We start from the raw sequence: 24,681 nt of genomic DNA on the forward strand, positions 1-24,681 counted from the left end.
TCTCTTGCTGCCTGAGTCGTTCCGTTAAAGGGAAAGTGACCTGGTAAGTCATCTGCACTTGAGTATGAATTTGTTTCCATGACTTTCCCAAGGTCTGTTTGCTTTTAAGAAAACTAATGAAACTTCTGCACTGGGGTATTACTTAAGATGCAAGGAATTATAAGGGAAGGGAATGTGATCCATTAGTCTTTAACAGGGAATCCCAAGCAGAGCCCCCCAGACTGCAAGAGAAATTGGAGGCCAGAGGAGCCCTTTCCTGGTCCTTCAGAGCATGCCCAATTGGAATGCCCCCATTTCAGCTTATTAGAGGCAGCCTGGAGACCATCAGAGTGTCTGTGATGCAGCCTACAGTGCTGCATTAGCCAGGATGGCAGCCCTGGGGCACAGACCAACTGCCCAAGAAGGGTATGGGGATCCACACCCTGCCTCCCAGGGCCCCAGGGACCACACCGATATACGTTTCTGTCGCATCGTAACCCCGACCGGTGTTGTACTAGGACCAGGCCTGCTTCCGGAGACACCTGCCGGCACCTCCCCTCGGCCAGTGCCAGGGCAGCGCAGCTCTTCTTACAGAAACCCTTTGCTTCCCTGGTCCCAGGCCCAGAGCATACCGGCCCACATGCTCCCACCTAACAGCCCCTGTGGTCTTAATGGAAATGACCAGGGTAAATGGCGACCGTGCTAATCTCTAGGGAGTGGACAGCCCAGAGGGCCGGGTGTCCCTAACATGTCCGGTCTGTTCTGGAGGACAGCTACTTTGACCCCCCCACCCAGCCCCTCCGGCTCCAGGCCAGCCTCCCCAGGCCTCTCTGAGCTCAGTCCTCAGGGCAGCACCCCCTTGTTGTAGCAACACATGACTTCATTCGAGGAGAATCCTCTGGCTGCTGACGCAGCTGCCGGGTCATGTTTCGATGACCCAATTTTCCCGATCCTGTGTCTGAACCCTCTGCTGACCCCGCCCCGTCCTCTCTGGCAGAAATTCACCGGAGTCGTTATTAATGGGACATTAACTAGACCCAAGCTTCCGGAGGAGGGTCCTCCCTGCCCCCTTTGCTTAGGCCAAGGACACTGCCAAGGCCAGTGAACGGTCATCCCTGGGACCACCAGACAAGGAGCACTTGGCTTTTAAACCTTAGGCAGAGAGATTCTGAGTTTAAAAATCAAAATCATGGCACCACCATCCTCAGCTTCCCAGACTAGTCGTCTTTCTGCGTAGGATCAAAAACAAATGTGCATTTTCTTCAGAGGGACGGGGGCAATCCATAGAAAATACCCAGTTTAGAGTTTCTTCCTCAGAAACTTAAAAAGAGAGCCATTTCTTTGAAATGACATATGGGGTGTGTGTGTGTGTGTGTGTGTGTGTGTGTGTGTGTGTGTGTGTGTGTGTTCCGCCTTGCCGGAAGGACATGATTTAGTTTGGATTCTTTTTTTACTTAAAAAAAAAAAGAGCCCACAATGAAAACAATGTGTGGAAGGATCTCATTCAACATGTCACTTGAAGGCAGCTCTTGTTCTTTGTGTATATCTTCGTGTTCCTTGGGTGCTGCTGGCCTCTCGACAGAGGGATTTCCCACCAGGGCCCAAAGGAGAATTCCTCCTCCTGCAGCCTGGCGGAGGGGCTCTGAGCAAAGCGTTCATTTCTGAATGAGGGCTGCGGGGGTGGGGGGAGACAGGCCATGCTGGTCTGAAAGGGGTACTGAGACCTCAGATGGGCCAGATCAACCTTCATCCCTTGGATGGCCTGGGATGCACAGTTTGCCCCAGAGACAGCTGATGGGGGCACAGGTGACAACCAGGGGCTGGTGGGCTGGGCATATCCAGAAGGTCGCTGGTCCCTAGTAGTGAGTTGTATGGATAGGGCCACAGTGATGAAGCAGTGCCTGTACCCCAAGCTCCTATGCCCTGCCCAGGGATCCCTTTTAAGCCCTCAACGTGTCACGGGCTGGGACAAGCATAGCTCTTTCTCCTGGGAACAGCTGACCTTTCACAAACAGCAGGACTGTCCTGTAGGGAGGAACTGAAAGCCCATCTGATCCCCATTGTACAGGGACGCCTGGGTGGCTCAGTAGTTGAGCATCTGCCTTCAGCTCAGCTTGTGATCCCTGGGATCGAGTCCTGCATCAGGCTCCTCACAGGGAGCCTGCTTCTCCCTCTGCCTCTGCCTCTGCCTCTGCCTCTCACTCAGTGTTTCTCATGAATAAATAAATAAATAAAATCTTTTTTAAAAATTCCCATTGTACAGATGGGTAACGTAATGCTCTGACAGGAGACATGGTTTCCCCAGTGTCCGTGGCCTGACCCCCAGTCCTGATTTAAGAGAAAGCTACTTCCTCTAGTAACTTCCACAGCCTACACCCCAGAATGGGGGAGGTGGGGTGCAGCCTCAGCTGCAGCAGGACTCTGTGGGTGGCTATGTGTTATGCCTCTTCCCAGAAGCCCCAGGCTCCTCCTTCCCCATCACACACGTGTACACACACACACACACACACACACACACACACACACCATTCATACACAGCAGTGGGCTTCAGCCTTGGTCTCACCTCCATTTCATGTCCTCCTGGTAAACTACCATGAGCACTTCATTCCTGCAGATTTTATAGCTCATGAGACCTGCATGAAGTTGCATTAACCCTGAGAAAGCACTACTAGCTAGCTACTGAGGATGAGGGGAAGGTCTGGGCTCTGAGGGCATTAGAGGACTGCCTTCCACTTCTGCAGGTGGCAAGATGAGCGAGGAAAGGACCACACCTGGGTGCTGGGGGACAGCCAGTGGGAGATCTGGGGTGAGTACAGCCTGGGATGCAGCGAAGAGCCAGGAACTGATATCTGCAAAGCACTGAGAACAGGGCCCGGTGCTGCATGAGCATTTGTTAAGTATAATACATAGGGTGGGACCAGAAGGACCCCAGGGATTGCCCTTGCTCCCAGGGACTGCTCTGAGCATTTGTTTTGGCTGGGCAGAGGGAAAATCCCTGACCAGCTCTCTTGGGCCTCGGATTCTTCCCTAGTTTCTGTTGTTTTTCAGCTTTGTGACTTTGGACTGAAATCACCCATAGCCTCCATTTCCTCATCTGTGAAATGGGCACAGTAACACCTCCCCTGGCTGCCTCATGCGGCTTTTGGGTATGCAGGAAAACATTCAGATACATACAAACTATTTTTATTTTATTAACAATACTATAATCTGATATGCATGGCCACGTTAAAAAAACAACAACCCTCAAAAGGCCCTTTCTTGAACATCTGGGGAGCTGGACATGGCTTCCCTGCCAAGTCCTATGGGGGTTCAGGGAAGGCCAGCTTGACTCCCAATACATAAGCAGGCCAGTGCTGACCCTCCTCCCTCTGAAGGTTGGCAGGGAGCTGGGAGCAACTTGTCCTGCATGGCACAGCTGGGAAAATTCTATTCACAGTAGAATAGGGACTGTGGGCCTCCAAATATTAGTGATAATTGTTATCTACAGTAGTAATATTTATGGAGTGTTTTTTCTATGCATAGAAAGCACCCCCGCTGCAGGAGTCTTTTATCTGCAGATTAACCACAATGGTGACTCAGAGAAGGAAAGAAGCTTGCTCACTGTCATGTGGCTGGTGAGCAGCAGGTCTGATCTTGGGGTCTCTGACTCCCAGGGGCCCCCTGGACATCCTGTCACTGCCACCAGAGTCACATCCAGCCTTACCTGTCAGGGGACACCGGCGGGCCTAAGGGGTGGGGTGGTCGGTCATTCCAGCAATCTCCCACTTCAGAAGTGAGGGCCCGACCAGAGGGATGGGACAGCATGACTGCTGTCATGTCTGATGGCCAGGTCCCCCAGGAGCCCAAGATCCGTGGAGTCTATTTGGCAAATTGATTCAGTCAGGGTAAGAAGATTCACTGTTTTCATTCTCGTACCTGTGGAAGGTGCCAGTATTGAGGAATTATGAAGATGAATTTGAGTATGTAAAAATTCAGGTTAAAATTTCAGAGGGAAAGTTTTCTTTTAAGGATTCATGGTGTTCATGGGCTGATTCAGTCGGTGGAGTGTGCAACTCTTGATCTTGAGGTTGTGAATTTGAGCTCCATGTTGGGTGTAGAGATCACTTAAAAATGAAAAAAAAATCTTTTTTTTTTTAAAGAGAGAGTATATGTAAGTGGGGGGTGGAGAGGGGCAGAGAGAGAATCTTAAGCAGGCTCCGTGCCCAGTGCAGAGCCTGATGTGGGGCTGGATCTCAGAGTCCTGAGATCAGTACCTGAGCCAAAATCAAGAGTTGGATGCCTAACCAACTGAGCCACTCAGGCACCAAATTAAAAAAAAAAAAATTTAAAGAAAACATCTTGCAATGTTCTACCCAAGTGTCTGTTGATGAGTTGCTGGATAATCAGATGTGGTATATCCATGTAGTGGGATATCATTCAGCCCTAAAAAGGAACTTCTGACACATGCTACACTAGATGAACCTTGAAGAAGTCATGCTAAGTGACATAAGCTATGTAGATAAGGACCAACCCCACACGATTCCACTCATATGAAGTATGTAGAATAGATTCATGGAAACGGAAAGGCAAGTGGTGGCTGCCAGGAGCTGGGGGAGATGGGGGAGTGGGGAGTTAGTGTTTAATGGGGACAGAGTCTCAGCTGGGAAAGATGGGAAAGTTCTGGAAATGGATGGCGGTTGTCCACCAATCTGAATGCATTAATGCCATGGAGCCATACATTTAAAAATGGTTCAAAATGGTAAAGTTTATGTTACACATATTTTACCACAATAAAAAAAAAATTCATAGTGCTACTAGGACGGTCCCAGGATCTGTTCGCACGGAAACCGTTAGCAGGATTATGTGTGTATGTTCACTGCAGAAGGCTGGGCAGTCAGCTGACCTGTACACGTGTAAAACAAACCCATCCTCGGCTCTTGCAGGGACTCTGCGATTCAGTCTACACGCACACCCGCCGGCCCGTGGCCTTCAGCCTGAGTACGAGTTGACTGAGAAATCTCCACTTCTTAGCCCTTTCCCCAGTCTAACTACTTTTTAAAGAGGCTTGTTTTCCTAAAGCCTATCATTATGTTTGCCTCCAGGGACCCAGGAATTTTTTTTTTTTAAATAAGCAAAGAGCATCCTACAATTATCATGATGATTTGTTGAGGGCAGGCCAAGTGCAGACGGGAGGCTGACATGACTCTGAAAGCAAGGCTCACGTGCTGGCGTCTGCGTCTCGGAGGCACCCACCAGCTCACGTGGGATTGGCAAATAATATGAAGAGCTGGAGAATTAACGGACCCACATGGGTGCCCGCTGTCCGCCGCCACCTGGACGATGGGGCAGGTGCCTGGGTGGGATCGCCCCCGCCCCTGCCCGCCCCGCCCCCCCACCAGGCTGGCCGCAGTCAGGAGCGGGCCCTGGCCTCGCAGATGGTTCTAGGTAAATATTTCCAGCCAGGGTGACTGCAGCATCCGGATGCCGTAACCCGGGGCTGCTCCAGCCACACGCAGCCGAGGCCGAGATGGGCAGCAGCCTGCCGGCTCTGTCAGGCCTGATTTGCGGCTGAGCCTGTAATCTCCCCGAGTTCAAAGAGCGCTTAGCTGCTTGTCTTTGTCAAGAGCGCGGTTGGGGATCTTTTATGTGAAAGATGTTGGATTCTCGGGCTGACTTTGATTATTTATTCATCCCCCTCCATGGGTGTGTGATAGCCAGGGCACCGTGGAGCCCCCTGTCCTGGCTACTCTTGCTCTGAAATTCATTGAGCTTTAAAGCCCTTTGAAAATTGCTTTTTGAGGGAGGGGAAAAGTTTTTGAAGGCCTGTTTCTCTCTCCCATTCCACAGTGCCGCAGCACCTTTTGCCACCGCTCCATGCTCCCTTCCCGATTGACATGAGACACCAGGAGGGAAGGTACCATTATGAGCCCCACTCTGTCCACAGCGTGCACGGGTAAGTTCTGCCCTCTGCCCGCCGCCCCGGCCTATAGTTACCTGCCACAGGTGGGGGTGGGGGGAGGCCAGCAGCCTCGGCCACCTGTCCTGCCTCTGTGTGTCTTTCTGGAGTTTCCGACCTGCACTGTCCTAAGCCGACAGTCACCTTCGCCACCAGGAGTGCACTGACCCAGGACCCTGCCTGAGGGTGTTGATGGGACGTGAACACTCAGCTCCCTCTGGTTTACCTGAGAAGGAAGCCCTGCTGGGCTGGCACAACGCCGCTGCCAAGGCTGCGGGCTGTCCCTGGGTATCCATAGCACCTTGAGGCTCTGTTTGCACCCATGCAGTGGGATTCTCTTCAGGCCAAAGGTCCTATATAAGTACAGTGACCTTAGGGGCGTTTGGGTGGCTCAAACGGTTAAGCATCTGCCTTGAGCTCGGGTCATGATCTCCAGGTATTGGGATCGAGCCCCAGGTCGGGATGCCTACTTTGCGAGGAATCTGCTTCTCCCTCTCCCTCCGTCCCTCCCCCAGCTCATGCTCCCTCCTTCTTGCTCGCTCCATCTCAAATAAATAAATAAAATCTTCAAAAGAATAACTACGGCGACCTTAGTTATACGTTCTTACAGTACTATAATTCATAGCACCCTTTTTATGTGTCCTGGTTTAAACACTATGCTATAGAGACACTCTGCTGCTGAGGACAAGCTCCGCATTACACTTTGGGACCTCCTCCCCGTGCCCTGCTTTAAGGCTCCCAGGTAGAAGGGACGTGTCCCTGTGCCATCTCACTAAACCTAATCCTGTCTCTCTTTATTCCCACCTGAGCCCTCGAAGCCTGTAGCCAATGTCACTTTTCTTGGTCACCACGACTCAAAGACAGCCCCACTCTACCCCATCCATTCTGCTGCCAGAGGGGAGGCCGAAACCTTTGCCCTACCCCCGCATCCCTGCTGCTTCCTACACCTGCCTTGCTGGGAGCCAACTGCAAAGGAGCAGGTGGCCCATGGACCCACCACCTCATCCGTCCACACCAAGATGCTGGTCACACACAGCCCTGCCACAGATTCCTATGCCTCCGCTCCTGCTGCCCATTCCTGCCTGGAATGCACCCCCCACATGAGTGGGCGCCCTTCCCCGGAATGATCTGTTTTCCCCCCTGCTCCCCAGCAGGCTCTGAGCTTCCTTCTCATTGCTGCCTTGCTGACAGCTGATACATAATAGGTCCACGATCAGTGTTTGCTTAGTGAGAGCACCGTCTGCGCGTCCCACCCATTGGAGACAGCCCATACTTCCTGCCTCTCCCAGCTCCTGTCTGAACGAAGTCAGTAAATTCTTACTGAGCACTCCCTGTGCTCAAAGCAAGCCCTGGGCCTGATCAGCAGGCCAGGGGCTGAGAAGGTCCCAGCCCTCAGGCAGCTCCTGTGTCTGTGCACCCTTCACTGCCTCCCTACGGCAGAGCAAATCGGGGACCTTCCGTTTCTTTTTTAAAAAGCATCTTTCACTTTGAAATAGTTGCAGACATGGGAAAACAATTGCAAAAATAGTACAAAGATTTCCATAATTCCCTCCACTGGGCTCCCCGGGGTTCATATCCTAAGTGACTAAAGACTGATACAGTGTCATTAAACTAACTTGTAAATCTTGTCCAAAGTTTCCTCAGCTGCCCCAATAAATGTCTTTTTTTTTTCCGTATTTGGGATGCAGTCTTTGCCATTTAGTGGTCAAACCTCCTTTAACCTGGGATGTAGTGGCTTAGTTTCTCTTTTACAACCTGGACCCTCTTGAAGGCCAGTACAAAATGTCCAGTTGTCCTCGACTGGGGACACTTGCCTGAATTTGCCTCATGATTAAATGCAGAATAAGCATTTGGGAGAATAATACCCTAAAAATTGTGTGTGCCCTCCCTATTGTGTTGCATCAGGAGGCACATGATGGCAATAGTTCTCGTTCCTGGAGATGTTCATTTTTCTCATCACTAGAGGTCACTTAGTTAAGGTGAAGTCTGCTGGGTCTCTCCACTTTAAAGATGGTCTCTCTGTAATTAATAAGTTCCTGGTGGGGGCTGACATTTGATAATATGGAAATATCCTGTGTCTTATCCTATTTTCACCTACTAACTTTAACATCCATCGTCGGTTCTTGACAGAAATCATAATTATTAGTATTCTTCAAATAGTGATTTTCTTTAAGATTTTTATTTATTTATTCATGAGAGACACAGAGAGAGGCAGAGACACAGGCAGAGGAAGAAGCAGGTTCCCTTTGGGGAGCCCAATGCGGGACTTGATCCCGGGACCCCAAGATCATGCCATGAGCCAAAGGCAGCTAGCTGCTCAACCACCGAGCCACCCAAGCATCCCTAAATAGTGATTTTTATTTCTATCACAGCTTCCACATTTTTTGCCTGGGATTCTCCTGTAAGGAATAGTCTCTTCTCCCTCATTTCTTTCTTTCTTTGATCATTTATTTATACCAAATAAATGCATGGCTAGTCGTGTTATCCTGAGTTATACTCTGTCATTGTCACTATTTCCGTGTGGTTGAAATCGTCCCACATGTGGGCAATTGGGAGTCCCTTCAAGTTGTCTCCCCCAGGTCTTTTCAGATGTTGTAAATTTCACATTTCATGTCAGTGCGTGTGGCTGGTTCTCCCTTGACTAGGGCCTGCTGCTGCAGGCACCCTGTGCCCGCCTGGCAGGTGATGGGGCCCTTTCAGCCTTCTGCCCATCCCTGGGCCCCTGTGGTTGTAGGGGCTGAGACCACAGCTCTGGCAGCTATCTTCAGGGTGTGGGGGCTGTACACATGTTTGGAGCTAGTTGGTCCCCCAAAATCCCTTACTTGGTGGCATCTGAGCATCGAAGGAGAATCACGGAGCTGAGTTCCCATTTGGGAGGGGGTTGGAAGTGCTGACTTCCTGCTCTTGAGAAATGTTGGGCTGGCTCAGTGACACAGACCCTGGGCACAGCAGACCCACAGGGAAGCGCCCCCTGCAAGGGGCCAGGTGCTGTTCGGAGATGTGGGTGGTGCTGGTCATTCCCTGAGGGCATGATCCACATAGGATGACATCACTGTGAGGTGACTGTCTTGGCTCAGGTGTCCCCACATGCCTAGAGACCTCAACAGAGCTATGAGTAGACCCCACCATTGATGACTTACCATTTCTCCTAATAATCCCGACCTACTGACCAGACTCTGTTGTACATACTTCACTCATCAACCCTAACCCTCTCACAACCCTGTGAGGTGGACTTTTTGTATCATTCCATTTTACAGGAGGAGGAACTGAGGCAGCAAGGAGACATGAAATACTAACCACCAGGGTTGCCTGCTTACAGAGTAGGAGGGTTAGAAATCTAGTTACAGCCTTCTGAGCCCAGGCCTCTCTCTTGGGAGCACATGGATGACCACCGGTCCCCTGGGAACCTGTTAGGAATGTGGATTCTGAGGCCCTTGGCCCCACTGATGAGTCTGAAATACTGGGATGGGACTCGTATTTGGTGTTTAACATGCCCCCCCCCCCCGGGACGCTGCTGCAAGCAAGGCCCGGGCGCTGGATATGGAGCCCTCTGTGCCGTCCCCGCCTTGGGCTGATAGAGAGCTAGGAGGCCATCCCTGAGTCTTCTCCAGGCTTTGCCATTCACCAGCTCTGGGTTGGATACAAGTCACGTCCCCTCTCTGGGCCTGCTTCCTTCCTGGCCAGCGAGGGGTGGGAGCACCCAGAGAAGTAGAAAGTCTTAATGGCAAGCAGCAGAGGTCTGGCCAGGCCAGTGGGCCTGTGGAAGTGACCTTGTCACTCACTGGCCCGGATGGCTCTTAAAGTAGGCTCGATACCTGAAGGGGGTGTATCAGTCTCCTGTTGCTGCTGTAACAATTACTCAGCGGCTTAAAAGGATACTCAATTTCTCTCAGACAGTTCTGGAGGGCAGAAGTCTGAAGTAATGAAGTAAGCCAAGGTGTTGGCAGGGCTGGTTCCTTCTAGAGACTCTGTTTCTGTGACTTGCCTAGTTCCTAGAGGCCACCTGTGTTCCTCAGGCGGGGACTCTTGCCTCTTGTCACATTGCCTTCTTCTCCCCTGCTCTGTCCTCACATCCTTCTTCCTCTTCTGTAATACTTCTCTCCCTCTGCCTCTCTTCCAAAGACACCTGCAATGGCTTTTTGAGGGCCCACCCAGATAATTGAAGCGAATCTTCCTTTCTCAGGATCCTTAACTCCATCACATCTGCAAGGCCCCTTTGCCCTAGAAGGTTACAGTCATGGATTCCAGGGATTAGGGCATGGACATCTCTGGGGCTTATGTGGGATCACTGAGCCCCAGTGGCCAGTGTGGCATTACCCAGTAGAATACAATAAAGGGTGTTAACAGCATGTGCAGGGCCTCCGAGGAGGCTGGTGTACAATATTAGGTTCACCTTCCTGAAGGCCTTGTGAGCATAGATGCTGAGCTCCGAGAGGTGCACCAACTTGCCCGTGTCATCCCTGCAAGGGAGACATGCTGGCCTCCCCTCCCCAGGGCCTCCCCAGGGGCTCTCCTGGTTGACACCCCAGTGATGGGCAGCAGCACTGTATTCCCAGAGCACCCTGCTGGGGTGGGGTCCAGGGGCTCCCCACTAGCCTCAGGGCGGTTGGTCCCCACCCAGCCACGGAGGGACACAGCGAGTGCTTCGGGGCAGGCCTGGTGCTCTGGAAAGTCCACCCCTTCACCCTTTCCCACTGGTGCCTCAGGTGGGAGAGGACGAGGCCTACAAGGAAAAAATGGCCCCAGTAGCTCCGGCTTCTATGATTAATGCAGTTGGAGGCTGGTGCAGCGCCGGATCCATCAAGCCTCTGCTGTAGCCCACGCCTCCTCTGCGGCGCCAAATGTGTCTAATTACACGAACATTTGTGCAGCAAATGAAGTGCGGTGTCGTCTCTTGTCAGCCTGAGTGGGGGCCTCCGCCTCCTGCTCCGTGCCAGGGCCGCTGCCCCTTGGCTCTCGGGGAGCTCGCAGCCCTGGGATCGGGCGCCTTGTGTCCACCATGCGTGCTGCTCACCCTCCCATCAGGCCCGCAGGAGTGCTCTGTCACCAGCCCTGCCCGGCTCCCTGGCCGTGACCCCCAGGGCTGAACTCCCCAGCCTTGGGAGAGCTTACCAACCTGAATGATGAACCTCAGTTTTGTCATCTGTAGTAGGGTGCAGTGTTAGAACCTACCCCATCTACTGGGTTATTGTAAGAGTTCGAGGGGTTATGTAAGTAGAACTAGTCAGAACAGTTTGGAAACATTCAGTTGCTATTTGCATTTGCTTATGGGGTGAAGGGAGTGTCACTGCAGGCCCAGAGACGGCCATGTGGCCAAGGCAGGCCGTGGCATGACCTTCAAAGAGGATTCTCTTGGTGGCAGAAGAAGATGGAAAACAGGACCGAAGGAGCACCATTGGGGATGGAGAGAGGAGGGTTTTTTTTTTTGTCCCAGTTGAAGAATCCGGACTTTATCTTGGCAACCAGGAACAAAAGGGAGTGGTCAGATTTATTTCCAGGGCACCTGTAGGAGCAGTTAGGGGATGGATTGGGGTTGGGGGACATAGCAAAGGGGCCTGCCAGAGCTGTCACCATGTCCTAGTGTCCAGGCTGACGACTTTCCATCCTCACAGGCCACTACACAGGGAAGAGTGGGGCATGGGGTTCAGCGTGTGGAAACCCAGCCAGCATGCCAGGATGGCGTCTTCGTAGATGCCTCTGCTCCATCCCAACAGAGCCACTTTTCCCCATCCCCTGGTGATAATAAACCTGCAACAGGATTTGCCTAGCTCGCTAATGCTCAGGTGGTTCTAGAAGAGTAAACGGCACCGCCCTTGGACTCCTGGGCAGCATTTCTGATCTGTGTAAGCGACAGTGATGGGGAGATACATGGGTAGAGGGGTTGTTCTTGTTGGTCAGGTGGGGTTCTCTCGTGACCCACCTTCCCCACGGGGATATGATCCTGAGAGTCCAAGAGTCCCTTCTCAAGGGCGAGAAGAAAAGGCCAGCCAGTGGATGGGGGTAAGCACTCCCTGCAGACTTTCCGTAGCCTTTTGACTGCTGGTGGCAAAGGGGACCTCTTGGGATCCCCTGCTGGCCCCTGCCCTTTGGAAACAGGCTTCCGGGTATTGTGGGGACAGATTGAGGCATGGCATGGCATGGCAGGGGCCCTAGCTGGAGCTCTCTGTTTGCCCCGAGCAGGAATGAGGGCTGCCCTGAGCCAGGATCAACCCATGTCCCTTCAGGGAAGGTAGAAGCTCCTGGTCCAGGAGGCTGGGGTCAACCTTTGACTCCCCATGTTACTTACAGAGTCCTTCTCATCCCAGCCCTGCCATGGGGCTTCAGAGAGGACCAATTCCAGCTGCTTCCCGCCCAGAAGGGTTACTGAGACCATCCCGTGCTGCAGCTCTCATACCTGGCTGCAACTCCGGTGTGTCTTAAAGATGTACATTGCCTGAAGTTCTGGTTCTTTCGGGCTAGGGTAAGTACTGGGTATCTGCTTGTTTACCCACAGGCCAGAGTTTTATACCCAAGGAAATAGGCCCAGACCTGTGTGTTGGCTTTCCAGAGTCATCGAACCAGCGAGATGTAGGGCTTTTTTTCCCTCAATGATATTGACTTCGAAGTATGGGGTGTTAAAAATCCCCTGGTTCCTTTTTATCACCCGTTCATAGACGCAGTGTGCACAAGTTGACCTAAATCTTTCCATATTCTCAGCTCGCAAAAGGGGATGAGCATATGGAGTGAGGACAGTTACAACATCTCAACCACAGGAAGGACAGTCCCCTTCTCTGTCCTCTGGCCTTGGTTCCACACCTGACCTCTGACATCCATGAGCCCCAGCACCTGTCCAGACTCTAGATCTGACCACCACTAGTCGCTCCCCTGCAGACCACTTGATCTTGAGCTGTAGTTGTGAGCAGGGTTCCAGCGGTCACGGCCCAAGGCCACCCTGCAAGGCAAGGAGAGAGGAGGAGGGGGTCTTGCTGGGGACAGATGGCTCTGGGGCTTAGCTATCAATTCATGTAAAGTCAACATGCTGGCCCAGGTACTTTAAGAAAAAAGGAAACGCCAGCTGGTGGGTGCGAGGGCCTCCGCCTTCCCACCATCATCTGCACACTTTGTCACCCGTGCAAATTACTCAGAGCCCCCTGGGAGAGCTGTTAAGGATGTCTGAGCCCACCTCATCCTGGTGACTGCATACTAATGGGGACGTTCAGCCCCTCTATTGGTGTGCTGCACTTCAGAAAGTAGTTGCTCTGCTATTGCTGGCTGAGCTCCTGAACCTTCTAATCTGGAGGGATTTGAAGATGGTTTTTCCCAAGGTCAGTGTTCCACAAAGACCACACCAGCTCGTCGTGAGATTAATAAACAACACAAGCCCGAGCGGCCTGTGTCGTCCCGGGCCCCTGACAGCCCTGTCCTTGGCCAGTCACCGCAGGGCAGAAAGATAGTAATATTCTCTCCTTGATTCTTGGCACCACACCACTAGGTTCACGGGTTCAGAGAGAACTGGCTCTGTGTTTTGCAAAGAACATTCTCTTCCCTCAGCAAATGTGTGTACGTCTTTTCAGAGATTTGTGGGAGAAAGGAAGAGACTATGGAGACTCTGGGAGGGTGTGTCTGCCTGGCTTCTGAGCTAAGTTGACCACCAGAGGCCTTGTCCTCCTCCCTGGAGTCTTAGCTGTTCTTTCATCTCTGGCGAGCACTTCTTCAAACCTGCTGTAACTGGGGCCCCTGGGTGGCTCAGTGGTTGAGCGTCTGCCTTTGGCTCAGGTCATGATCCCGGAGTCCTGGGATTGAGTCCCACATCAGGCTCCCTGCATGGAGCCTGCTTCTCCCTCTGCCTGTGTCTCTGTGTCTCTCATGAATAAATAAAATCCTTTTAGGGGATCCCAGGGTAGCTCAGCGCTTTGGCACCTGCCTTCGGCCCAGGGCGTAATCCTGGAGTCCCAGGATCGAGTCCCACATGGGGCCTGATTCTCCCTTTGCCTGTGTCTCTGCCTTTCTCTCTCTCTCTCTCTCTCTTTCTCTCATGAATAAATAAAATCTTTTTTAAAAAAATCTTTTTAAAAAATTAAAAGTAAATTTAAAAACCTGCTATAGCTGACTACCTCTTCAGAGCCACTGGATAGCAGGGAGACTCAGAGCCCAGAGACCTCTGGGACTAGGCAGCTGGTGGGGCAGCTGGCCCTCCTCCCATGGAGGTGTCTGAGGACCAAGCAGCAAATAGGTATAGAACCTTGGCTCATGGTGATGTGAGTGGCCCTTAGAGACCCCTGTGAACAGCAGGATGCTGGGGCCAGGGTAACTGAGGTGCACCCCCAGCAGCCTGGGGCTGGCCCTCTGGATTATACCACGTAGCCCTCATCTGCACTCTGTAGGGAGTGCAGCATTGTCACTCTTGCTTGCTAAGTGGAAAAACTGAGACACGATGAGGTTGACTGCTTTCTCTAGTGACATCCGCCTAGTAAGTAGCAAAGCTAGGACTGGAACCTGAGCAGTTTGCCCCCAAAAGGCCCCTTTCTGCACTGACCCCTCCGCTAAAGACTCTCTTGGCTCCAAGAGCTTCAGATTCCCAGCTCCAGGAACGTGCTCTGCGGTGTGGGACAGACAGCTCATTTATAATGGAATCTGGCCTGTAAAAGTTTAATGAGGAGCGTGTCTGATAAGCAGGCCTGCTCTTTGATCTTTGCTGAACGCCAGCCCCTCGCAGAAGTGGAGCTGCCTGGCTCTGGGCTTTGGAGAGAGTCCGTGTGGTCAGCCCAGGGCAAGGGGGATCCTGGGAGTGAAGCAAATCTTGATGTGCAGAAATGAGGTGGGTCTGCAGTGGGGGAGGGCATGTAAAGCAGGTGTGGAGAGGTGCTTCCTGGTGGAAAGGTTCTGTGGGGTTGAGAAGTGGTCTTTCTGGTTTTTCTCTGACCCACTGGGCCCCCATCCCGGCATAGCCCATCCTGCACCCCCAAGATGTGGGCAGAATGAGGTGAGGCCAGGGTTCAAATCTTACCTATGCCTTTATACCCTCTATGTCCTTGGGCTGGTTGTTTAATTTCCATGATCCTTGGCTTCCCCATCTCTAAAATGGGGATACAACAGTACCCCATGGGGTGGTTTCGAGGTTTAGGTGTATGTAAAGCACATAGAAGAACCCCTGCTACATAGTGAGCACTGGACAATGATTTGCTCTGTTCACCTTGTGTTCTGGTTGTGAAACCAGAAGTAAATCCTCATTTCATTCCAGGCCCCTGCTGGGTGCTGGGCAGATGAGATCATCATATCTAGTCCCCCCAGTACCCTGTAAGGTAGGTGATAGTCTCCCCAAGTCGTACAGCAGAAAACTAGAGGTTCCCAGGATTTAAGAGCTTCCTAAGATCATTCAGCTAGCAAGTGAGGCTTGAGCCTCAATCTTGAACTTTTTCTCTGTGCCGTGCATGCCCTTGGAGAGCGAGTGGCACCTCATTGCAAGTCTTAGGGCTATAATTGGTTATCCTGGCTGGCAGATGTGGGAACGGAACAATGATCAACCCAAAGGAATTAAACTCTAGTTGTAAAATATCAGTGGGATAGAATGGCCTTTGAGGTGGGGTCCTGTCCCAGGGCACACATCCAGGGTGTCCACTCTGGGTGGAAGCTGATGCTTGTGCCTAGAATGCATTTTTTCTGCCCAGTTCATTACTGCTGGATTTCCCGTGTCCTAAGTGCTGTCGCTGGAGGTCACTCCTGCCAGCCTTATTCAACACTTGAGGGGATGCTTGAGCAGTGCTCCACCCCTGAGGCCTGCTGCTCTTTGAGCGCCCATGGAGAAGGAGAAATACCGTGGGCACAGTGGAAGCCCCTTCTCCCATTCTCTCCTGCCAGGAGCTGCGTTTCTGACATGTGAACTTGACCTGCCCTGTCCAAGCAAGTAGGGTTTAGCTGTTGCTTTAACTCAGGTGGGGACATTCTTTGAGCTAATTCGTCTGACATCACCCAGCCCGTGCCTAGGATGTGTCAGCCTTGTGTCAGGTGTTGGGCATACAGGCCCAAGGAGGCCCAGTCTTGCTGCCCACGCATATCTCATGGTCTTAGAGGGGAAGGAGGAGAAATGGGGTGGTTACAGAGTGGTGTGCTGGAAAGAGGGGCAGGAAGCCCAGAACACTAGGAAGCCAGGAATGGAACACATCTGTACCAGGAGGAAGGCACATGGGAGGACTGTCTCTCCCCATCCCACCCCTAGCGCCAGCCTGCCCTGAGGCTCTGCGCTTTTCTTGGGGTTGCCCCCTTCCAGTGAGGGGCCTCCACACCCAAGCAGACAGATGCCAGTATGAAAGAGGAGCTCTTTTCAATGTACCCACTAATGGACTCAAAAGTTTGGTAAGAATCAGCAGCACACCCACCTCTAAGAAGACTTTTATCTAAACTATTTGGGATTATCCATCTAGTTTTGACAGGCATCCAGGAAAGGAAATTCCACACACCCCTTTGGCAGGCCAGGCCAGAGTTTAAGAATCCTCATTGTGGAGGAGTTTCCCTGTGTGGAGCCCACCCGCCTCTGCCGGACTGATTTTCTCATGGCTTAAACCCAGACCCCTAGGGCAGCATAAGGAAACCCCTCCTTTTACTGAAGGCTTCTCCTACCCCAAGACCACATGTCTCACTCCTCCCATGGCCCCCCTGCCAGCCCCCTTGCACTTGCCCCCTGTGATAGGACAGTCCCCAGAAAGCTGTGACTTTCTGGAAGATGCGGCTCAGCTGTGCTCAGCCAAGGTTGGCTGTTCTTACGGACAAAGGCCTCACATCCCCAGAGGTTTAACCCATACCACAGGTCACCTGGAGAGGCCCTAATCCAGGCCAGGTCCCCCAGGGCCTCTTCCCCGGGGCCAGCTGTGTTCCTGCCTCACCACCTCCCAACACATGGCTCAAATCCAAGATCTCTTCCCCCACCCCAGCTCAGTGTAAGCCATCACTTTGCTAGGGAAAAAAAATCTCCTTGATACTTCCTTCTTGTCTTTTTATGCTTTTTAGTTTTTATGTTTGAAAAAGCTGATAACCTTCCTATCCTTCTGTTCCAAGGGGGAAAAAAAGTGATAAAGGGTGGGCAATTGAATTAACCCCTCTTGCCTGTGTGGCTAGACCTTAACCAAGTCCATGTGTATGGCCTCCTTTGTAGGCACACTTTTATAACCTAATTTCCCTACCAAAACATCAGTGTTTACTCAGTAAGAAATCTGTTCTTTGTCAGCCGAAAACAGTGATTTCTTTATTATGGTTCTGCGTAGGGAGTGACAGCTGAGAGCTGGCGCTCGGCTGGGTCTGGTGGAGTGTGCGGGTCTGTAAGGGGAACAGGGTGAGCGGAGGGTCGAATGGATTGCATGTGTAGAAAGACGTGTGGCAGCCTCACCCTGGGCAGCAGACAGATGGAGCGGCCAAGACGAGCCCCCTGGGTGACAGGGAGACGACCACTGAGCCCCAGAGGCTTCCCAGCAGCCCACACAAGTTCACGACCAGCCCTGCGGTTGCTCCGCTCTCCACCGCAGAACCCCCGTCCAGTCAGCCTACTTCTAACCAGCAGCCAGCCATCCTCTTTCAGGTTTAGGATTATTAAATATTGAAGACATACAAAAGGAATTGCAAAAAGCATGGGTAAGATATAAAGGGTAATGATATCATACACTGTCATTCCGTGCCCGGCCTTGGGACTGGGGGACATGCCAGCACCTTGGAGGTCTTGTGTGCCCCTCCACTGTCCTGCCCCAGGGGCTCCCCCTCCCACCATGCTCTGGGATTTGGAGTTTCCCATCCCCTTGCACCCAGGACAGTTCCACCCCAGGTCTGACTCCCCCAACAACACATTGTTTAGTTTTGCTTTGTGTGCTTGATGTAACCAGAATCATTGCAAGTGTATTTGTTGGGAAACTACTTTTGTGGGTCAAATTATGTTCCAGAGATTTGCCCGCTAATGCATGGCGCTCTTTCCATTCATGAATTTGCACTACTCCGAAGCAGTCTGCATTGACAGGTATCTGGGCTGTGTCTTTGTTTTGGCGATTTTAAACACTATTGCGGTGAATGCTCTTGCACCGTCCTCTGGGCCCCCTGTGCAGCTGGCTGTTCTTTAGAGTAAATGCGTGTCTGGGAATGAAATCGCTGAGTCATGGAGTATTCACATTGTAACCCCAGATGCTGCCAGACGTTTGCTTGGGTGGTTTCGCCACCAGCAGGGCTTGAGGGTGCAACTTGCTCCACATCCTTGTTACCAGGGTAATGTCAGCAACATTTAAATTTTTGCCATGATTTTGGTATCTCCTGTGATTTGGGTTTCCTATTTCCCTTATTACTGATACAGCTGAGCATCCTTTCCTATGTTTATTGGCCAATGTTTCCTTCCTGTGAGGTGCCTTTTGAGCTCTTTTGCTCATTTCCGTATGAAGTTGCCTTTTTCATATTGATATGAATAAGCTTTTTATATATTAAGGCATTTTGTTCCATAGTGAGTTATCTGTGTTGCAAATATCTTCTCTCAGTTTGTGCATGTTCTCTTCATTCCCACAGTGGAGTGTCTGGCTGAAGAGGAGTTCCTTTCTTAACCCAGGTCCCTTTTTTATTGACATTTCCTTCATGGTTTGCCCCACACATTCTCCTTCCATCAGCTGTGGGGTCTGACTTTTGGCACCTGGACCCTGATAGCTATTCCCCGATATGATCTGCTCTTTGTTCAGCTATTCTCAGAACACCAGGCCTGCACCACTCACTGCCTCCTTTCTTTTTCTGTACAAGAGTTGAGACACAGTTTCAGATGCCACCTCCTGCAGGAAGCCTTCTCAGATTGCTGCAACAGAGTGAATAAATTCTTCCCTCCCACCCTTCTTTTTTTTTTAATATTTTATTTATTTATTCATAGAGACAGAGAGAGAGGCAGAGACACAGGCAGAGGGAGAAGCAGGCATCATACAGAGAGCCCGAAGTGGGACTCGATCCGGGGTCTCCAGGATCACACCCTGGGTTGCAGGCAGCGCCAAACCGCTGCGCCACCGGGGCTGCCTCCTCCCACCCTTCTTTCTGCTCTGGCACCTTGTATACTGTCTGTAGTGTATACTAGTGTATACTAATTGTAGTGACCACTTTCCTCCATGACCCTAGAAGTCCCAAGACCTGTGATTCTGTTAAAGCCCTGAGGTGAACTGTAGGCTTAGGGGGCTGTGATTTCCTGAACTGATGGCTGGATCTGGGGTGCTCCCCCAAGATCATCACTCTAACAGCTTGTCATCACCACAACCTCATGGGGACTTATGCTCTCTGCTGGGATCTGGGCAAGTATGGGTTCAAGGTGAGCCCTGGGAAGGTCAGAGTTGACCAGACGCACCTGGTGCAGCACTCGACAGCCAATTTTTTGACTTCCTAGGTGTGGGGTGCTGGCCGAGTCTTCCTGGGACCCCCAGCTCCCCACCTGGTTCCCTCCGCACCCATGTTCAGCGAATGTTGGCTGACTGAGGGAAGAGTGCATGAACACATGAACAAATCAGTGAATGGCTGGATGCTGTGGCCAGGCCCTGCTTACAGTTAGCCTTTTTGCTGATTTATAGAGGCTCCCCACATGGGCATGGGGCAGCCCAGATGCCTTGGAGCTTGCAGATTGTCATAAAAAATGAATCGGGCTCTGATTTGAAGACAGGGCGGTTCTCCAGCACTTTCCAAAAGAATTCAGCGTACATCTCTTTACAGTTGCAAATCGCCGTGGTGTATTTTAAAAGGGACTTGAATTCTGGAACTTTTAAAATTAATGTATGGAAGTGTGGTGAGCAAGCTTGCCAGTGTTCAGTTTCACATACCCCAAACCAACCAAACAGCAAAGCAGAAAACAAAACCCAAACCAACAAACAAAACCCTTGCAGAAGAGACTGACCTCTGCCCAGAAGAGCTCATTGGAGCTCTGCCCACCAGTAGGCCTAGGGCAGCGGGTGCCAGCTTCGCTCTACAGGGATGCACTGGTGAGAGCAGACACATGCCTGCCCTGCTCACAAGGGCCTGGTGCTGAGGAACCCCAGTTTGAGGAGGAGAGTAGCTCAGAGCAGGAAGGCCAGCTTTGGGGTATTAGTTTCCCTTCTAGCAGATCAGTGGGCCCAAGGCCAACTGCCTAGTGTTGTTGAGAAAGTGGGTGCCTGGCCCTGAGCCCCTGGGCGGCAGCACAGCGGTCATAGCCTCCCCCCACCCCGAGCCCTCTGACTCCACCCATGGCCCTGTGATCCTGGTGGGTGGTAGCATCTCAGCCCAAAGGCAGGATGAGGACATGCGAGCAAGCGGTCCCTGGGGCGGGAGGGGTTGGCGTGTCAGGGCTGTGTGCAGGGCGCGTTCAGCTATGGGGAGCCAGTGACCGTGTAATCCAGGCAGCAGGGGGGGAAGGCACACTCCAGAATCCAGAGAGCATGCTCAGAAGCCCTCCTTCTCTGCCAGCTTGCCGCTGATGGAGCGCCTCCTGGGGGCTAGGCCACGCCAAGAAATAACACACAGGCCCTGCTCTCTGCGAGCCGACGGCCTCGGAAGAGAGGTGACCGTAGTAATGATGGTGATGTCAGTACCTCCCGAGGGCCTGCTCCACACCAGCACACTATGCTGTACGTACTGTATCGGCTCCTCACAAGTCGCCACGAACTCAGTGGCTCAAAACAACAGGAATGCATTCCCTCACGGTTCGGGAGATCAGCAGTCTAACATCAGTATTGTTGGGTCGAAATCCAGGTGTGGGCAGAGCCATGCTTCCTCTGCAGGCCCTAGGGGAGAAGCCGTCCCCTGCCTCTGCCAGCATTCCTTGGCTTGTGGCCACGTCCCTCCAGCCTGTGCCCCCGTGGGTACACTGCCTCCTCTTCTGTGTCCCTCTGCCTCTGTCTTATAAGGACCCTTGCTCCGGCATTTAGGACACCCCTGACAATCCATAACCTCCTCCTCTCAGCATCCTTACCTTAATCACATCACAGAGTCTTTTTCTTTTTGCAAATACAATAGTATTAACAAGGGATCCGGAAGGACACGGATGCATCTTTGAGAGGTCAAGGTCAGCCTCCATACTTAACCTCCCTCCACTTCCCACTATGTGTTTGTAAGAGTGCCACAGCGATTGTTCTTTGTAGACGAGCGCGCGGGTTTAGGGGGCACAGGAATTGCTCCAAGCCACAGAGCTAGGAGTGAGCTGAGATGGAACCCAGGCCTTCTGCCGCAATGCCTGCATGTTGGACACACTCACTGCTTCATTTCTTCATTCTCCCCACCATTCATGCAGGAGCCGCATGTTGAGCATGCTCTGCAAGCACCTGATGGGCACAGGAGCAGGTGCTGGGGAAGCAAGTGAGCAGGGGGGTTACCCAGAGCTTGCTCCCTGGCTGCTGGTCTAACTAAGCAGGAGACAGGCCCTGAGTGAGCTCTTCATGGCAGGTGCCCCCTGCTCGGCCGGGAAGAGGGTCTAGGGAAGGAGCTGTCCTCCACAGGAGCATCTTGCGGGAGCCCTGACCTCCATGTGGGGTTGGGAAGCTTCTTGAGCAAGGGGGCCCTGAGCCAGACCCTCTGAGGGAGATTCAGGGGTTAGCTGGGGACAGGGACAGGTCATGACCGGAGGAGCAGATGTGGCACATGCTGAGAACCAGAGCGGCAGCCATGAGGTAGCACGGAGTGTGGTCGAGGGAGGCAGGTACATAAACACACAGGAGCTCTCCTGCTGCCACTGAGGCCTTCAGTCCCCCCGAGAAGCAGACCAGAGCTGGAGGTCAGAGGCCTACAGCCCCAAGTGACTGTACCTCCCCTTTCTCATCCTCAGCAAAGGCCCCTAAAGCAGGCCATGATAACACAGGGTCCCGGACTTCCAGTCCGGCTGTGCTGCTGACCTCACCATCCAAAAGCTGTACCACCACTGCTTTGGGTCTCAGAAGTGCTGTCTGGAACGGGACCCAAAGTATCCATTTCTGCCTGTTTCTGGCCCGACTGACCTGCACAGGAGGAGGTCTCTGAGCAAAGCCATCAGGAGCCGCTCTGGGTTGCCAAGGGTTCTTCCTTCTGGCTCCTGGCCCCCAAGTGGAAGAGTCTGCTCCAGTGGCTCATGCTGAGTCTGGGTGAGTCAGCACCCCTCGGCTCTGCATTGTTCTGCCTTTCTAAACAGCACCATGGGTGGGGTACCGGGGTGGTACTGCGGTATGGAGCGCTATGGTTCCTGCCCCTGCACCCTGACTCAGGCTGCACCATGGATCAGATGCCCTCCCTGGTCCTCCCATCAAGCAGAGTCCTACCCCTCCAGCCCAGCGGGAACCATACACCCTGTGGGGACACATCCCCATCCTGCCAGCTACCTGGGATGGTGGCCATACCCAAGGGTGCAGCCACTTTAGTGTGGTTGTATGGGGTTCTCATCGCCGTGGCTTTGCCTCTCACCCCACTCCAGAAATCTTGATCCAGCATGTGGGGAAGGGGCCGGGACTTGATGTTGAAAGATTGAGCTGGGTCCACTCCACTCTCTGAAAGTCCTTCCTTTGCTCATCCATTAAATCTAAGAACAAGACATGGGGAGCACCGGGTGAGCATCTACTATCTCCTAGGCACCCAGGGCCACACAGCCCATGGAGCTCATGCCATCCCACAGCCACCCCTCAGGCAGGCTCCACTGCCCCATCCCGTGGGCAAGAATGCAGAGGCTCCAGGCAGAGAGCACAGCCAAGGCCCATAGTAAGTGGCAGAGCTGCAGTCCAGACCCAGAAAGTCCAGGTGCCACCAGCCTGCACCCCCGCCCAGCTAAGGTCAGCAGGAGCAGCAGCTGAGGTGACGTCTGCAAATGGACACTGGGCCGAATCTGTCGAGGGCAGACAGCTGGGGCAGAAGCTTGCCTCTGGGGGGACCGTTGGCAATGTCAAAGCACCACACCTGAGCTCGCAGAGTCAGAAAGGCCAGCTTCCATTGCCCTCTGCCACTTAGAGCCCTGCAGCCTTGGGCACGTTTCATTTACCACCTTACACCTCGGTTTCCCTCTGCACTAAAACCTGCCTTGCAGAGTTGCTGGGTGTGCTGCGTGCACTCGGTGTTGGGCGAATGCTGACGACCCCATGGGCCGCACCTTCCCCGCCGCCGTGTCACATGAGGCTAGCTCAGGAGCCGCCCAGCTAGGTCTCCGCTTGCCTTGCCCATCCTCTTTGTCCTCTCTTCCTGCTGGCTACCACCCTGGTCTCTGGGCCTGGCCCTGAGATCTTGTCCAGGGAATTGGCCAGGCCCCCTCCCAATAGAGAGGGAAGGGAAGAGGTTCGAGGGAAGATGCTGCTCAGGAAAGGCCTTCCTTTTGAGGAGGAGGAGGTAGAGGGGCCCAGCCACCTGCCAGCACCAGTACTAGGAAGAAGCGCAGGAGTCCTCGACTGCCCGAGGGAGCTGGGTCCCACTGCAGGCGACTGCTGCCCATCACCAACATGTGCACGCACGTACACCCACGCGCACAGAGGCAGGGAGGCAGTTGGCTGTTTCTGTTACCCACAGCCCCCTTCTTACTCCTCATGCTCACATATGGAAGGACCACCAGAGCTGTCCTCACCAGCCTCAGCAGCCCTGGACACGACACCTGCCACCCTCTCCAGCAGTCCTGTAGGCAGGAGCTTGGACAGCCCTGAGGAGCTATGGCTCTGATCCGTGTTGCAGAATGCTGGGTGCACGATCATTCTGGGGATGAGAAGCTGTGTTAGCCAAGGTTTGCCTTGGCAGTTGCCTGTGATAGAAAAACTCAGCTCAAACTGGTTTAAACAGACAAACAAGTGCATTGGCTCAGATAACTGAAAAGGCCAACGCTACTAACTTCTGGTGAAGCTGGATCTGTACTAGAGACTCAATTCAAGAACCCGGTTCCACATCTTCCAGCCCTGACGCTCTGGTTATGGTCTTCATCCTGGGCCTCACCCTTCATCGTCCCTGACAGCTCCATGCTTGCTTCCTACCTGCATAGCAACTCTTTTGGGCAGAGAACCCTTCTCCCCCCAAAGATTCCAGCCAAAGCTGCTATCGTAGGCATATGTCCATCTCTGAAATGATCACAGTACCCAGGAATATGGAATGCTCTGATCAGCTGGGCTCAGGTCGCATGGCCCCTGACCCCTGGAGAAGAAATGAAGTCGTCCAGTAGAGATCCAGCCCAAAGTGCTCTCTGCTCCCCCGTCAAAGCATAGCCTTCACACACACACATATCCTTATACTCCAGCCTCTTCGCTTCGCTCCATGCTGCTTCCTTTCTTTGTATAATGCCCTTTCTGACGAACTCCTACTGAACCTTCAGAACCCAGGCCAAATGTCACCTCCTCTGAGAAGCCTTCCCTTACACTTACATGCAGAGTTAGATATTTTTTTTTCTCTACTGGAGCCTTTCTCAAACTGTTTGACATATCTGACTTGTGGGTCTGACTCTTCCACTTGGGCTCTGAGCTCCCTCTAGGTCCTGGGCACAGAACAAGTGCCGGGGACAGTTTTGTCAGGAATGTGAACAAATAGACAAAGGACGGTAGAATGAGCTCAGAATCGGGAGAAAGCAGTGCATAAGAATAACATCCAAGCCAAGCAGCTTGCAGCAAGGCTGGCTTTGCCAGTCCAGTTGACGGCGGCCTGCAAGTGTGTGAGTGTGCATACATGCATATCTACGCCATAGGAGAGTGTGACCATCTTTTAAATGAGCTCACGCTGTTGACTGCTCCTCTCACCCTCAAGGTTGCCTCCTTGAGTCTCTGCCCAGTTTCCAGAATTCAAGGCCTGGACAGGCCAGGGCTGAGACCTGGGTTGGGCCCCCAGAGCCAATGCTGCAGAC

General features: G+C 52.7%; 1 protein-coding gene across 4 annotated transcripts in view; it reads left to right on the top strand.

The window, feature by feature from the left end:
* GLI2 (GLI family zinc finger 2) overlaps positions 1-24,681 on the top strand; it is a 255,853-nt gene that overhangs the window by 188,894 nt on the left and 42,278 nt on the right. For all 4 annotated transcript variants that reach the window (XM_055316156.1, XM_055316158.1, XM_055316157.1 and 1 more), the window contains one exon: positions 5,807-5,912. In XM_055316156.1, coding sequence (XP_055172131.1) covers positions 5,807-5,912 — 106 coding nt within the window. The remainder of the gene's footprint in view (positions 1-5,806; positions 5,913-24,681) is intronic.

Source organism: Nyctereutes procyonoides, unplaced genomic scaffold (assembly GCF_905146905.1).
Source record: "Nyctereutes procyonoides isolate TBG_1078 unplaced genomic scaffold, NYPRO_anot_genome, whole genome shotgun sequence".
Lineage (NCBI taxonomy): Eukaryota > Metazoa > Chordata > Mammalia > Carnivora > Canidae > Nyctereutes > Nyctereutes procyonoides.